The sequence below is a fragment of the Marmota marmota genome, unplaced genomic scaffold (genome assembly GCF_001458135.2).
Source record: "Marmota marmota marmota unplaced genomic scaffold, marMar, whole genome shotgun sequence".
Lineage (NCBI taxonomy): Eukaryota > Metazoa > Chordata > Mammalia > Rodentia > Sciuridae > Marmota > Marmota marmota.
This window is the reverse complement of record NW_026000185.1, coordinates 27,486,060-27,500,985: the sequence shown is the minus strand read 5'-3', so window position 1 is coordinate 27,500,985 and position 14,926 is coordinate 27,486,060. Positions and strand designations below refer to the sequence as shown.

The following is a 14,926-nucleotide window of genomic DNA, read 5'->3' as shown; positions in this document are numbered from 1 at the left end:
TCCTAAAATAAATTTAGTATTGAAAAAGAGAATAATGAGACTGTTGTAAGGTGTGGGCTTTTTTTGTGTTTGTGTGTGTATGGACAAACCACACCATAAATTTGTATTTCTTTTTCTTTTCTTTTCTTTTTGAGAGAGAGAGAGAGAGAGAGAGAGAGAGAGAGAGAGAGAGAATTTTAATATTTATTTATTTTTTTTTAGTTTTCAGCAGACACAACATCTTTGGTTGTATGTGGTGCTGAGGATCGAACCCGGGCCGCATGCATGCCAGGCGAGCGCGCTACCGCTTGAGCCACATCCCCAGCCCCATAAATTCGTATTTCTGAAAAATGAAAAAAATGAACTCACCCAACCCCCTCCCAATAGGCCGGCTCCCGCGTGAGCAGTCCTTCAGTAACTGGGTCATCTCAGCATGGGTATGCTGGGGAGTCACAGCCCAAGGGAGCCGGCACGGCTGGACTCAGGGGGATCTGAAAAAGCATAAAACCACTTATGTGCTAAGGGTCTCCCCTCTGCCCCACTCTGCGCAATTCGCCTTCTAGACTAGTATAACGGCAGGGAGAAGAGAGGAATGAATACCCAGATTGGCAGGGTCAAGGCCCTTCCTAATTGCCAAACAGGTAATCATACTTATGAGTGTTCTCAGCAATGGGGGAGGCAGAAAAAACAAGGGTATACACAATCCTACATCTGTCCTGTTGCGTAGAACATGCCACCATCATAAACACCATGTTTGTTGGTAAAAAGTAAAATAAAAAGTGAAGAAACCATTTATAACATCTAAAATGCTGAATTTAATAATAAGCAGTATTATCTAATATACAAAATCTTAGATTAGAAAACTCTGGCAATCAATACCAGACTCTTACTTCATTCTTCTCATGTTTGGGATCTGAGGGCAATCTCAATCTCTATATGCATTTGTCAGCCAATTTTCTAAATGTGTTACTCTGAAGTATTTTTAAAGAATTTTGAAAATAATATTCTTTCTTTTTATTTATTTTATTTTCTATGGTGCTGGGGTTTGAACCCAGGGTTTGGAGCACGCTAGGAAAGCACTCTGCCACTGAATTATATCCCAAGCCCCTGTTTGTTTGTTTAAGTACTTCTGCTTTTGTCTCTAACTCAAGAGGGAACCTTAAAGGCAAAATTTTAATTAAGAAAAATCTTAGCCAGGTACAATGACCCACATCTATAATCCCAGCTATCTGGGAGGTTGAGGCAGAAAGGTTGCAAGTTTGAGGCCAGCTTCAGCAAGGAAGGGAGGGAGGAAAAAAAACAGAAGAAATCTTAGAGCTAGGAACCTACTTAAAAAGCTTGTTATTAGGACAAGTGAGAATTATATTTTAAAATGCATTTCAACCATTAGTAATGGGACAAATTAAAATTATATTAGGTGCCTTCTGATTTGATCTTCTGAGAAAAATATATCCATTCTGTGGTATTCCTAATCTGAACCTAATAAGAAAACAAACCCAAATCAAAGGGCATCCTACAAAATAACTAGTTCATGTTATTAAAAAATGCCAAGGTTGGGGCTGGGGTCTTGGCTCAGTGTCAGAGCGCTTGCCACGCACATGTGAGGTACTGGGTTTGATCCTCAACACCACATAAAAATAAATAAACAAAATAAAGATATTGTGGGGCTGGGGTTATGGCTCAGCGGTAGAGTGCCCGCCTCACATGTGCAAGGCCCTGGGTTCGATCCTGAGCACCACATAAAAATAATAAATAAACAAAGAGTTAAAAAAAAAAGATATTGTGTCCATGTATAACTAAAAAAATATTAAAAAGGGGCTGGGGTAGCGGCTCAGCTGTAGAGCGTTTGCCTAGCACATAAGACGCCCTAGGTTTAATCCCTAACACCACATAAATGAATAAAATAAAGAGTTATTAATATATATTAATATAAACATACATATATTTTTAACACCAAGGTTAGCTGAATAGGGTGGTATACACCTGTGATCCCAGCTACTCAAAAGGCTGAAGCAGGAGGATCTCAAGTTTAAGGCCAGCCCATACAGCTTAGTGAGACTCTGTCTCAAAACAAAATAAAAAGGGCTCAGGATGTAGTTCAGTGAGTAAGGTCCTGGGTTAAATTTCCAATACCAGCCAGGTGTGATGAGGCACACCTGTAATCCCAGTGGCTCAGGAAGCTGAAGCAGGAGGACTGTGAGTTCAAAACTAGCATTAGCAATTTAGCAACATCCTAAGCAACTTGCAAGATCCTGTCACAAAATAAAATATTAAAAAGGGCTGGTGATGTGTGTGGCTCAGTGGTTAAGTACCCCTGGGTTCAATGCTCAGTGCAAAACAAAACAAAACAAAAGGAAGGGATGACAGAGGCTTTTATTAGGCAAAATTTGAGTTATAACTGCAGATTATTGTATTGTTTCAATATTAATTTCCTGATTTTGATAACTATACTACAGTTACATTAGAAAATATCCTTATTTTCAAAAAGCACATATTCAGGCTGGGTGTGGTGGTGTGTACCTACAATCTCAGTGACTCAGGAGGCTGAGGCAGGAAGATCACAAGTTCAAAGCCAGTCTTGGCAACTGAGTCAGACCCTAAGTAACTTAGTAGGACCCTATCTCAAAATAACAAAGTAAAAAGGGTGAGGATGTGGCTCAGTGGTAAATTGCCCCTGGGTTACATTCCCAGTAAACTTACACACACACAAAAAGAAACACATATTCAGGTATGTTTTAAGAGGACATCTAGATTTATACTTAACTGGGTTATATTAAGTTATGATAAAGGTTATAATATTCAAGAAATGTTATTGAATACATGGAAATTCTTTAGTATTCCAACAATTTCTTATGAAATTACTTCAAAATAAAATGCTTTTAAAATGTAGTAAGAAAAATGCTAAAAAAAGGTCCAAATTATTTCAGGATTCCAAATGTCCTTTTTTCCCCCTAATATTTACTTTTTAGTTTTAGGTGGATACAATATCTTTATTTTATTTTTATGTAGTGCTGAGGATCGAACCCAGTGCCTCACATGTGCTAGGCGAGCGCTCTACCACTGAGCCACAACCTGAGCCCTCCAAATGTCTTTTTTTACAAATGTCTTTAGAAGTATCATTTTCTTCTTATTTCTTTACTCAAAGGTTTCCCTATTAGCACCCATCATTACAAAGATAGAGTTCAAACATTATAGAGAAACTAAGAAAAAAATAGGGCTGTTGCATAGGTAGAGGGAAATGAGCAGCTAAGATGGCAGAAGAGAAATCATTTTAGCATCTAGTTGCTTTGTAAATCATTCTTCCAAGTCATTAGGCCTATAAAAACTTAGCTAGCCCCAAAACCCAAATGTCAGTGGCATTTTTCTTAACAAATGACTTCTTCAAGAAATGAATTAAACAGCCATATGCCCATTATATGCAATGTGCCATGCCAAACTTACAGGATACAAATTGAGTAAGTCAGGTAGAACTTATATTCTAGAAAGGGTTTACAAGACCACAAAACACAGCCTCATCATCATCATCACACTAGGCCCCACTCAACGCTCCTGTTTGTCTAGGTAATTCTGCACTCTCCAACTTGAGCACTCTCCCACTGATCCTTTCCTAAAGCTGATGCTCAGAACTTGATTCCTCTTCCCAGGACACACCTTGCTCTCTAGCAGCTGTATTCAGTAGCCTGGTAGGAAATTATATTTTACAAAAATCAAAGAGGAGACAGAGAAAATTTTGCATGCCTTTGGGAAGGGTGGATAACACTCATTATATTATTTTAAACTTCCTTTAAATGAAGAAAGAATCCAAAGCACTGTTTCATGGTCTACTTATCTGGGTTCACTATTCTGTTCTACCCTGATAAGATATCAGAGGCCCTTTAAGAAAACTAATTTAAGAAAGGAAAACACATAGCTTATATGCAAAACATAGAAGACAATCAGTGAAATGTCAAACAATGAGTATCACAGAGTAAGAAATTACTGCTTTCAGGTATAGAAAAAGAAAATAAAGATGTGTACATGCTCCTGATTTTATAGACCAGTATTTTATATGAGTCTCAATTTCTAAGTAAAATCACTCACTGCCTTTATACAGTAGCTTAATATAAGCAAGCATGCACATCCTAATTGCAATCTGAATTATAGCTAAATTTAATAACTAGTGATTTATGCCCTCATTAAAAATTTTTGAGAATAGCAGTTATCTTCAGAGATTTCCTTGGGATGTAAGTAAACAGAATTCTAATCTCTGGCTCCTACATAATGTTGAGCTCAGCTTTTTTCTCTTAATAAGCCAGAAGACCTCTTACTCATAAATAGTAATCTCGTCATGTTATTTATATACTTGAATCACTAAACATAAACAATTTTAAAAATACATAAAAATATAGCTGTAAGATTTTAAGGGCTCAAGTTATCCAAAGTCTAAATCCCACTCAGAGGTGAACTTATATAAGGATTTTCATATAGTTAATTCTGTGTGATAACCACAGAAAGCTGTATCATCTGTGGCAATAAAATGACACTGAGCTCCAATCTTCTTAATATAAATATTTTTTTAAAATTTCAGACTAACTATCATTCATGGAAATTTTCATTCTGATCTAGAATAAGCTAATTCATAAATGAGTCTTTATTAGAAAATAATAAAAATGTAAGACATGATAGATGATAATGTTCAACGATGCTGGTCTAGAACAACACTTGCTAAATGCTGAAATATGGGAGGAAGTCTGTGTGTGCGTTTGTGTGTGTGTGTGTGAGACTGTCTTGCTGGGAACTGAACTCGTGTCTTATGCTCTACCACTGAGGTACAGTCCCAGCTTGGGAAGAAATCTTTACCAATGTTCTACAGAAATAAAATTAGTTTTCAATATATTTATGTCAACATAATTAATGTAAGATAATTAAGGTTGTTTAGTTATTAATTATGACTTGAAGGGTTCTTAATTTTTAATAATTAAAAGAGGGAGGGGGTTGGAGTTGTAGCTCAGTGGCAGAGCACTTGCCTAGCACATGTGAAGCACTGGGTTCAATCTTCAGCACCACAAAAAATAAATAGGTAGGTAGGTAGATAGACAGATAGATAGATAGATAGATAGATAGATGTGATTTGAAAAAAAAGAAGGGGAGATAGTTTAGTGGCAGAGTACTTGTCTACCATGTACAAGTCCCTGGGTTCAATCTTCAGTACTGCCAGAAAAAAAAGCAGAAAAGGGAAGAAATCCAAAAGTCTGGCATTGTTTTAATGTTTTGTCTCTGGTGCTGAACCCAAGGCCTCAAGAATACACACACTCTCCCAGTGGGATAGACTCTGAACATGTCCTAATCCTATTCTGATCTAAAGACCAAAATGAAAATATCAGCCAGTATACTGATAAGTTAAATTTACCAACAAAAGAAACATGAGAAATCTAAAAAATCTACATTAAAAAAAAAGAATTTGGGCTGGGGATGCAGCTCAGTGATGGAGCACTTGCCTAGCATTTGAGAGGCTCTATGTTTGATGCCCAGCACAGCCCCACCCCCTAAATCTTATTGGAGGAACTCTGAGACAGAAAAGACAATCATCCTAGGCCAAAGTCTGGGATCTTGTTATCCACTTTTAATTAGAATGGATCTCAGATTCCCCATCTGTAAAATAATACATACACTATACAATTTCATAAAAATGTTCTGAAGATAAAATGAGATGATTCAAGGGAGAAAATATCATTCTGAAGAGAAAGATGCTAGATTTATTTACTACTAACATATCACTCAAAGTAATATAGTTTCCAGGTTTTTTCCCACAGCTGACAGTAATAATTGATCATCTTGCCTGATATACAAAACAAAGTTTTCATTTTAAGAATCCGTTCACAAAACATTTTTGTTTCCAAAAAGAATATAAGAGGGAAAAAAAATGTTGTATAGTTTTACTTTTTCAATTATTCATACATAGCAAAAAATAAATCAAATTAAGAGAAGCTATTCAATGTGCCCCCCCTTACAGCCCCCATTATCACAGCCTAATGAAACACATATCTGGAAATTTTCAAAATCATTATATGATGTTAGATTTTAAAATCTGGCCAGGCACAATGGTGCACATCTGTAACGCCAGCTGAGGCAGGAGGAGGACTTTAAGTTTGAGACTACTCTCAATAACTTAGTGAAACCTTTTCTCAAAATAAGGAATAAAGGGCTAGTGATGTGGCTCAGTGATGTAGCACCACTGGATTCAATCCCCAGTACCAAAAGAAAAGAAAAAAAGAAAATTCAAAATCTGCTATAATCTAATCTTATTGGAGTCAGAGAGAATAAACTCATCTACTAGTGCTTTATTCTGCTATCCCAAAATTAATAGTGACCTTACCTTATATGGATCAAGTAAAAAGTCACTGAACTTGCTAGGCAAGGAATATTTCTTCACCAATTCATCTTCTACCACCCAAGGTGCATTTTCACCAGTACCAGCACGTAGGGCATTATGCCGTATAAAGTATCGAAGTATCTCCTTATTTGGTGGGCGCTCTGTGCGAATCAAGCTATCTGCTGGCACACTGCTGATGATCTAGGTGAAAAATAATAAATAACTCACCACTAGGATACCATGGCAATTAGCCAATAAGAACAAAAATTTACATCTTTTCCAGAAAACACAATTCCATCTATGAAATAAGGTTATAAATTAGAAGAAAGAGCAGAATAACATTTAGAGATAAAATGTCTTACTTTAAAGATATCCCAAGGCAATTTGTTGATATTACCTAAAAATGTGAATACCCTTCAAACCCATAATTCCTCAGTTAAGAATTTACCCCTGGGGGGCTGGAGATGTGGCTCAAGAGGTGGCTCGCTCGCCTAGCATGCGTGAGGCACTGGGTTCAATTCTCAGCACCACATAAAAATGAAATAAAGATATTGTGTCCACCTAAAACTAAAAAATAGTAGAGAGCTTACCTAGCACGTGTGAGGCACTGGAATTGATTCTCAGCACAGCATATAAATAAATAAATGAATAAATAAAGGCCCATCAACAATATATTTAAAAACAACAATAAAAACAAAACAGAATTTACCTAAGCATGTAAATACAGAAATTTTCAACTACTTTTAACATCAAAAAGTGGTGCTGTGCTGTGGATATAGCTCAGTAGTAGAGCACTTGTCCAGTATGTACAAGGCCCTGGGTCTGATTCCCAGCACACACACACAAAAAAAAAAACGGAGGAAGGAGAGTAATTATTACACAAAAGTTCATCAATATGGGACTCTTTCTCTCCTTCTTTCTTTCAGTACTGAGAATTGAACCCAGGGGCACTTAACTACTGAGCCACATCCCTAAACCCTGTTTTGTATTTTATTTATAGACAGGGTCTCACTGAGTTGCTTAGGGCCTCACTAAGTTGCTGAAGCTGGCTTTAAATTCTTGACTCTCCTGCCCCAGTCTCCAGAGCCAAGCTGCTGGGATTATAGGCATGCGCCACCACGTCTGGTTAAAACGCATTTTTTAAAATTAAAATACATATACATAATGGAAATCTTGTACCCTTGAAAAAAACAAAAAGTTTCTCAATCAGGACAAATTCACCCAAATCACCTAGGGTAAAAGGAACTGTTTGGGCCTCCCCACAAACTTAATGAGCCAGAAGGAGCTCTGGAGGTAAAGTCAGGAACGCACATATTTAATAAGCATGCCCTACTGACTATCCCACACACTACAATCTAAGAGCAATGTTCTGAAAGAAAAATTAATGACACAACAGATGCTGACCAAACAGTAAATTTTTAAAAGTAAATTACAAAATAATATAGAATATTCCTACTTTCAAGTCACTTAAGAATTGACCACCATTAATCAGATCAATAGTCACCAATTATCTGAGTTTGAGATTAAAGATCATTTTTTTCTTATTTGCATTTTCTATCTTCTAATTAACCAATATTTACTACCTTTGAGCAAATCAACTTACACTCACCAATCAAAACCTGAATGAGAGAAGTGGTTGAGATTTTAGAATGTTTTAACTAGGTGCTTGCTGAATAAGAGGCAAGAAACTTAATGAAAAATTGTATTTAACCTTCAAATATAGAAATCCTAATAATCTAGTCATTTCTGCAGATCACTAATTATACCACAAATGAGTCACAATGGTGTGAGATTTGTCAATATTTTGAGATGGGAAAAAAACATTATAAACAAAGAGGCAAAAGAACTGCAATATAGCCCAGGAAGTTGGCCCACGCCTGTACCAGAGACTTGGGAGGCTGAGGTAGAAGGATCACAAGTTCCAGGCCAGCCCTGGAATGAGACCCTGTCTCAAAATAAAAAATAAAAAGGGCTGGGGTTCTAAGGTTATTGAGTTGGGAGAGTCCCAGGCCAGACATTATCAGTTATTTTGTTACTATTTGATTGGCAAATCAGGTGACTTATAAATAAAAGCTAATAATGTTATGTAACTCTGTGTATCATACAAAATTGCTTCTACTACTCTTATACTAAGTAATAAAGTAATAAAGATTTTGTTCTAGTGAAAAAAAGGGAGTGGGGCTAGGGTTGGGGCTGCAGTTGTATCACAGCAGCAGAGCACTTGCCTAGCACATTGAGGCACTGGGTTTGATTCTCAGCACCACATATAAATAAGTAAATAAAATAAAGATCTACAAAAACTAAAAAATATTAAAAAAAAAAAAAACGGCTGAGGGACCAGGAGTTTGGGAAGCTGAGATAGGAGAATCACGAGTTCAAAGCCAGCCTCAGCAACTAGAAGGCACTAAGCAACTCAGTGAGATTCTGTCTCTAAATAAAATACAAAATAGGGCTGGGGCTATGGCTCAGGTGACTTATAAATAAAAGGTTGAATGCCCCTGAGTTCAATCCCCAGTACCCAAAAAAGAGGGAGTGCTAGGGATCTGAGATGTAGTTCTGTGGTAAAGTGCTCGCCTTGCAGGTGTGAAACCCTGGGTTTGATCTACAGTTCAAAAAGAAAGAAAGAAAGAAACACACACACACACACCCTTTTAGCTGGATGTGGTGGTCCATGCCAGTAATCCCAGTGGCCTGGGATGCTGAAGCAGGAGGATATCACACTCAAAGCTAGCCTCAGCAACTGAGTGAAGCCCTGCCTCAAAATAAAACAAAAAAAAGGCTAGGGATGTTAGCAAAGTGTGGCTGCACATATCTGTAATCCCAGTGGCTTGGGAGGCTGAGGCAGGAGAATCATGAGTTCAAAGACAGCCTCAGCAATTTGGAGAGGCCCTAAGCAACTCATGAGACCCTATCTATAAATAAAATTCAGAAAGGGCTGGGGATGCAGAACAGTGGTTAAGCATCCCTGGGTTCAATCGCTAATACCCTCCCTCCCCCCAAAAAGCTAGGGATGTGGTTAAGAACTGCAGGGTTCAATACCTGGTACTAAAAAAGAAATGAAAAAGGCATGGGGGCTAGGGATACAGTTCGGTGGTAGAGCACCCCTGGATTCAATCTCCAATTCCACAAATAAAAAAGTCCCAATTCTAGACACAATAAAATCATAAAAACTAAGGCTGGGGCAGGTGTAGTTCAGAGGTAAAACACTTGGCTAGCATGTATGAAGCCCTGGGTCCAACCATCACACAACTCCCCACCCCAACAAAATTTATATATAGGGGCTGAGAAAATATAAAATCCAGAGCATCACAGAATTAATAAAAGGTAATACTATTTTAAGAATATTTACTGTTGTGGGTTATTACCTTACAGTTTTACAAGATTCCTTATATGAGCACTAATTAGAGTTGACTCAACTTCTGAGTTTAAGTATATTACAAAGAGCTGTACTTTTTTAAAAATATTCTTTTAACTCAGAGGCAGAGCGCTTGCCTAGAATGCGTGAGGCACTGGGTTTGATTGGAGGAGCCCATTTACCACATAAAAATAAACAAATAAAATTAAGGCATTCTGTCCATCTAAAACTACAAAATTTTTTTAAAAAACGTTTTTTTAGTTGTAGATGGACACAATCTTTTATTTATTTATTTGTGTGTGTATGTATTTATTTATTTTAATTTTTTAGTTGTAGTTGGACATGATACCTTTATTTTATTTATTCATTTACTTTTTATGTGGTGCTGAGGATCGAACCCACCCAAGGCCTCTCACGTGATAGGCAAGCGCTCTACCGCTAAGGCATAACCCCAGCCCCTATTTATTTATTTTTATGTGGGGCTAAGGATGGAACCCAGTACCTCACACGTGCAAGGCAAACACTCAACCACTGAGCTACAACCCCCGCCCACAAATAGCTAGTTCTATTTTTAATAGGAAAAAGCTATCTCCTTGGGAAGTCTATAACCACTGGGAATAGAGTCTTAATTTTCAAATCGAGAAGCTCAAATGTTCTCTTATACTCTTATAATTCCTTTAAATAAAGAAAATGCCTGGTATCTCCTACAGATAAAAATACAACAACTTAAAGTCATAATTACTAATAGTACACACCACTTAGAATGCGTTATACAAAGACACCCATTAACATGTTTCTTCAGCACATTTTCTCCAAGAAAACCAACCCTGTAACAGTTTCTTAAACAACATCTATCACATATAAGAGATTTAACATAAAGTGCCAACTAACCTTATCTTCATTTTGTAGTTTCACATCATATTTGTGAGGCAGAAATTTTGGAGGAGCCCATTTCCTTTCTCCCTTTTTTAATGAAGTAGGAAGTTTGCGTGGAGATCTACGTGCTCTGTCATCTAGTCAAATAAACAAAAATTCATGAAAAAGCTTGTTGTTTTAATTCTATTCATCCATTCATTAACAATAATCTTACACCTATTCTGCACCAACACTGGGTGATGTGGCCCAAAGATGAAACATTATCTCCTTACCTCAAGGAGTTAAAGTCTATAAGAGGATAAATAATTACAATACTAATTAAATACTATAATAGAGGTTGGTTTTCACACAGGTGATTTTTTAAAAACGCACATCTAGTTCAAACAAAATTTCTTCATTGAGCTGGGCATAGTGGTTAATATATATATACAATAGAGAATAGAGAAAACTTGAGTCTGAAAGGCAGGCATGAAAAACCCAAAATATGTCTTGTTCAGAGATACAGACTTACAGTACAGTAAAAATCGGACTAGTGGTAAACCGAGGCTAGATTTTAAAAAGATTCATACACCATTAAAGAGACTATAATTTGTCTTGTGAGCACTAGGAAATCAAAGTTTTAGGTTTTTTATTTTTGTTTTGAAAGTTTTGGGGATTGAACCTAGGAGCACTCTACCACAGAGCTACATTCCCAGCCCTTTTTATTTTGAGACAGGTTTTGCCAACTTGACAATTTGCTTAAACTTGCAATCCTTCTGCCTTGGCCTCCCAAGTAGCTGGGATTTCAGAGATGAGCCATTACCCAGCTCAGAGAAGAAATTTTGTTTTAACTAAATGTGCATTTTTAAAAAATCACCAGTGTGAAAAAATTTAAGAAAACAATTTCAGCAATTACAAGATGAATAAAATGAGAAGGTAAGGCTGAAAATAAGGAAATCAGAAGACACAATGCCAAATATCTGAATTAATATAAATGAAATGGAGAATGAAAGAGTCAAGAGGCATTTAGGAGTCGGACTTGGTGTTAATTACAGGTAGGAATGTTAAAGGTTTCCAAATTTTCTGCCTTTCAGACCAAGTACATGGTGGTGTCATTAACTTAAAGGAAGAGAGAAGAGCAGGATTCTTGTTAAATTGCCTTGAGGAGACAAAAATGAGATGGTCAATTTAGCTTTATATGTGCTGCATTTGAGTTGCCTGTGGGACCATACAAGTTGAAGATCAGGCCTGAAGTTACTATACAAGTCTGACCTAGTAAGTCTGACCTTGGGAATCATCAGCCTACCTACAGATCAGAGTTTAAATTGGGCATCACTGATAGAGAACAGTATGTAAAATAAAAAATGAAAAGACAAAGATAGAACCCTCTGGGAAAAAATCCAAGGAATGGCAGGGGCAAAAAAAAAAAAAGGAAAAGGTAAAGAAACAGAGTAGTTGAGGAACTAGGAGACAGTGTATAAAATAATATAAAAGATGTGAGAGCAACCATCAGTGTCAAATATAACAGAAATGTAAACCAGACCAAGAAGCAATCTCCAGATTAAACAATCAAGAAGCAGCTGGGCATGGTGGCACACACCTAGAATCATTGCAACTCAGGAAGCTGAGGCAGGAAGATTGCAATTATAAGGCCAATCTCAGCAATTTAGCAAAGCTCTTAGCGATATAGATAGACCCTGTCTCAAAATTATAAATAAAAAAGGCTGGGAATGTAGCTCATTGGTAAAATGCCTGGGTTCAATACCCAATAACAATACCACCACCACCAACAAAAGAGATTACTTGTAACCTTATTTTAGCCATAAAATGACACAATTTAGACCACAACAGCATAAGGAATAAACTGATGGTCAATAAGTAGCGATAACATTCTCAGATTTGATGGATACTACAGTTTTGTAATAAACCATCCCTTTAAAAAAAATCCCCAAACTGTAGATTTGTGAGCATTAATAACACTGAATAAATATACAGGTTTGTTTGTTTTAAAAAAGAACATTGACTTGAATGGAAAGAAAACAAGATGATCAAGAGAGACATGTTATTCTTTTTAGAAAATGAGACTTTATTAATAATAAGTTGAGAATAAGAATAAAAGTTAACCCAACTCCTTGAGAAAGAACAAATACATTTCAAAGGACAAGTGTTTTGGCCAAGAGAAGAAAAGAGAGTCCCTCTTACTATGATAAGAAAGAATACAAAAATTCATGATGATATTAAGAACACAAAGCTAGAGCTGAGGATATAGCTGAGTGGTAGAGGGCACCTGCCCAGCATGCACAAGGCCCTTCTCCCAACAGGAAGGAAGGAGAGGAAGAAGGACACAAAGTTGAGACGTTTCTGGCCAATACATTATTGTTTTCCCCATAAGTAGAAGCCAGTGTCATCTGATGAGAAAATACTATTGGTATTAGAATTTGTCTTTCATTCCTGTGGAAATTCGAATAATTTTTTTCCAGAATATGTCATAACATTAATTCCTTAGCTGAATAATAGCAAATGACATTAGATCTCAATAATTAAACCACAAAAAAACAATAAAAAATTCAACGGGTGGAGATGTGGCTTAGTAGTAGAACACTTGACTACCATGCATGAGGCCCCGGGTTCAATCTCCAATACTGCCAAAAAAAGAAAAGTCAAAGCCTAAAACTTGGGGCTCCTGGTACACAATACTTCAGGCATAAAATGAGTGTAATATATTATTGGTATGCTAATGATCTGATTCTAGAAATGTCAATTCCTTACCAAAACAACCTCAGGGGATTGTAACTAATGCTCATGTTATAAAACTTCAGTATCCAAAAGAGAAAAACCAGGGCTGGGGCTGTAGCTCAGTGGCAGAGCACTTGCCTTGCACATGTGAGGCACTGGGTTCAATCCTCAGCACCACATAAAAATAAAGATATGCTGTCCATCTACAACTACAAAAAAGTATTTTTTTTTAAAGAGAAAAACTAGAAAACATAAACATAAGCATTTATAAAACAGACCAGAAAACAAAATTGAAATATCAACAAGTAGGGAAGGCCAGCTACAACTACAACTAGTTATACTTCCTTTAGACTACAGGGAAGTACGGATATAAAACCATCTGCATATATCTAAAACATCTGGAACCAAAACACAGAATTAATGACACAATATGACACTCCAAAGTAACAACATTCTAATCCAATATCTGTAAGAATTGAATAATATGGCAAAATTATTTAATACTGACAGTCATGGATTAACACACACTACATTGTGCACATGCTTTTGGAAACAAAAGGAACATAATTCAGCTAAATTCCTTATTTATATAATTTTTTTAAATGAAGATCTGAGACTGAATAATTTTCTCAGTGGGCAGTGTTCCTGTTCTTCAACTTTCAAAAAATTATTGTTAGAGCCTCCAGATACCTAAACTTATTTTTAGACATTGTTGTATTTCAGAATTATAGCAGCTCCCATGAGAGGAACTTAGATCACAGAAAACAAAAGGAAGGCCCTTAAATCACCACACTGGTTTGCACTGTGAGAAGCAGTAAGGTTTAGAATAAAATTTGCCCCTCCTACTTTGATCACCCCAATTACACATAAGCACATATTTTCAACTTTAAGAGTAAAGGATATCATGCTAAGTGAAATAAGCCAATCCCCAAAAAACAAAGGCCAAATGTTCTCTCTGATATGTGGATGCTAACACAATAAGGGTACAAGGAGGAAAGAATAGAAATTCACCAGATTAGACAAAGGGAATGAAGGGAAGGGAGAAGGACGGTAATAGGAAAGACAGTAGAATTAATCGGACATAACTTTCCTAAGTTCATATGTGAACACAGGACCAGTGAAACTCCACATCATATAATGTACAACCACAAGAATGGGATCCTAATTAGAATAAGTTATACTCCATGGATATATAAAATGTCAAAATACACTCTACTGTCATGTATATCTAAACAAATCAAAACGAGACTCTGAAACACAGATTAAATTTTCTAATATTTATCAGCTCCTTCAGCATCCCTAAATATTGGGCAATATTTGTGCAAGTTTTTATTGAAGTAAAATGTACAACTCACTGCCATTAGTTATATTCACAATGTTTTATTTATATATATATATATATATATATATATATATATATATATATATAAAAATATATATATAAAGGAGGAAAAGAAAGAATACTTTGCCATTTTGAGTAGTTAGGGATTAGTACTTAGCAGCTATAGGAAATTGACTTCCCAATGGTATTAATTATTTAGGGAGATGTAAATCTTCATTCATTTTGTGATTATTTTGGTTATATTCTGAATGATAAATGAACAAGATCATGTCTATATAAAAAAAAGACTTTTTTTTTTTTTTTTTGG

The 14,926-nt window shown here is 36.3% G+C and overlaps 1 protein-coding gene across 1 annotated transcript in view; it reads right to left on the bottom strand.

The window, feature by feature from the left end:
- The window catches only part of Baz1b (bromodomain adjacent to zinc finger domain 1B), a 70,081-nt gene that overhangs the window by 41,490 nt on the left and 13,665 nt on the right, over positions 1-14,926 (bottom strand). Inside the window, exons 4-5 of the mRNA XM_048789940.1 lie at positions 10,578-10,699; positions 6,335-6,532 (exon numbers count right to left, since the gene is read on the bottom strand). Of these exons, the coding sequence (XP_048645897.1) occupies positions 6,335-6,532; positions 10,578-10,699 (320 nt within the window). The remainder of the gene's footprint in view (positions 1-6,334; positions 6,533-10,577; positions 10,700-14,926) is intronic.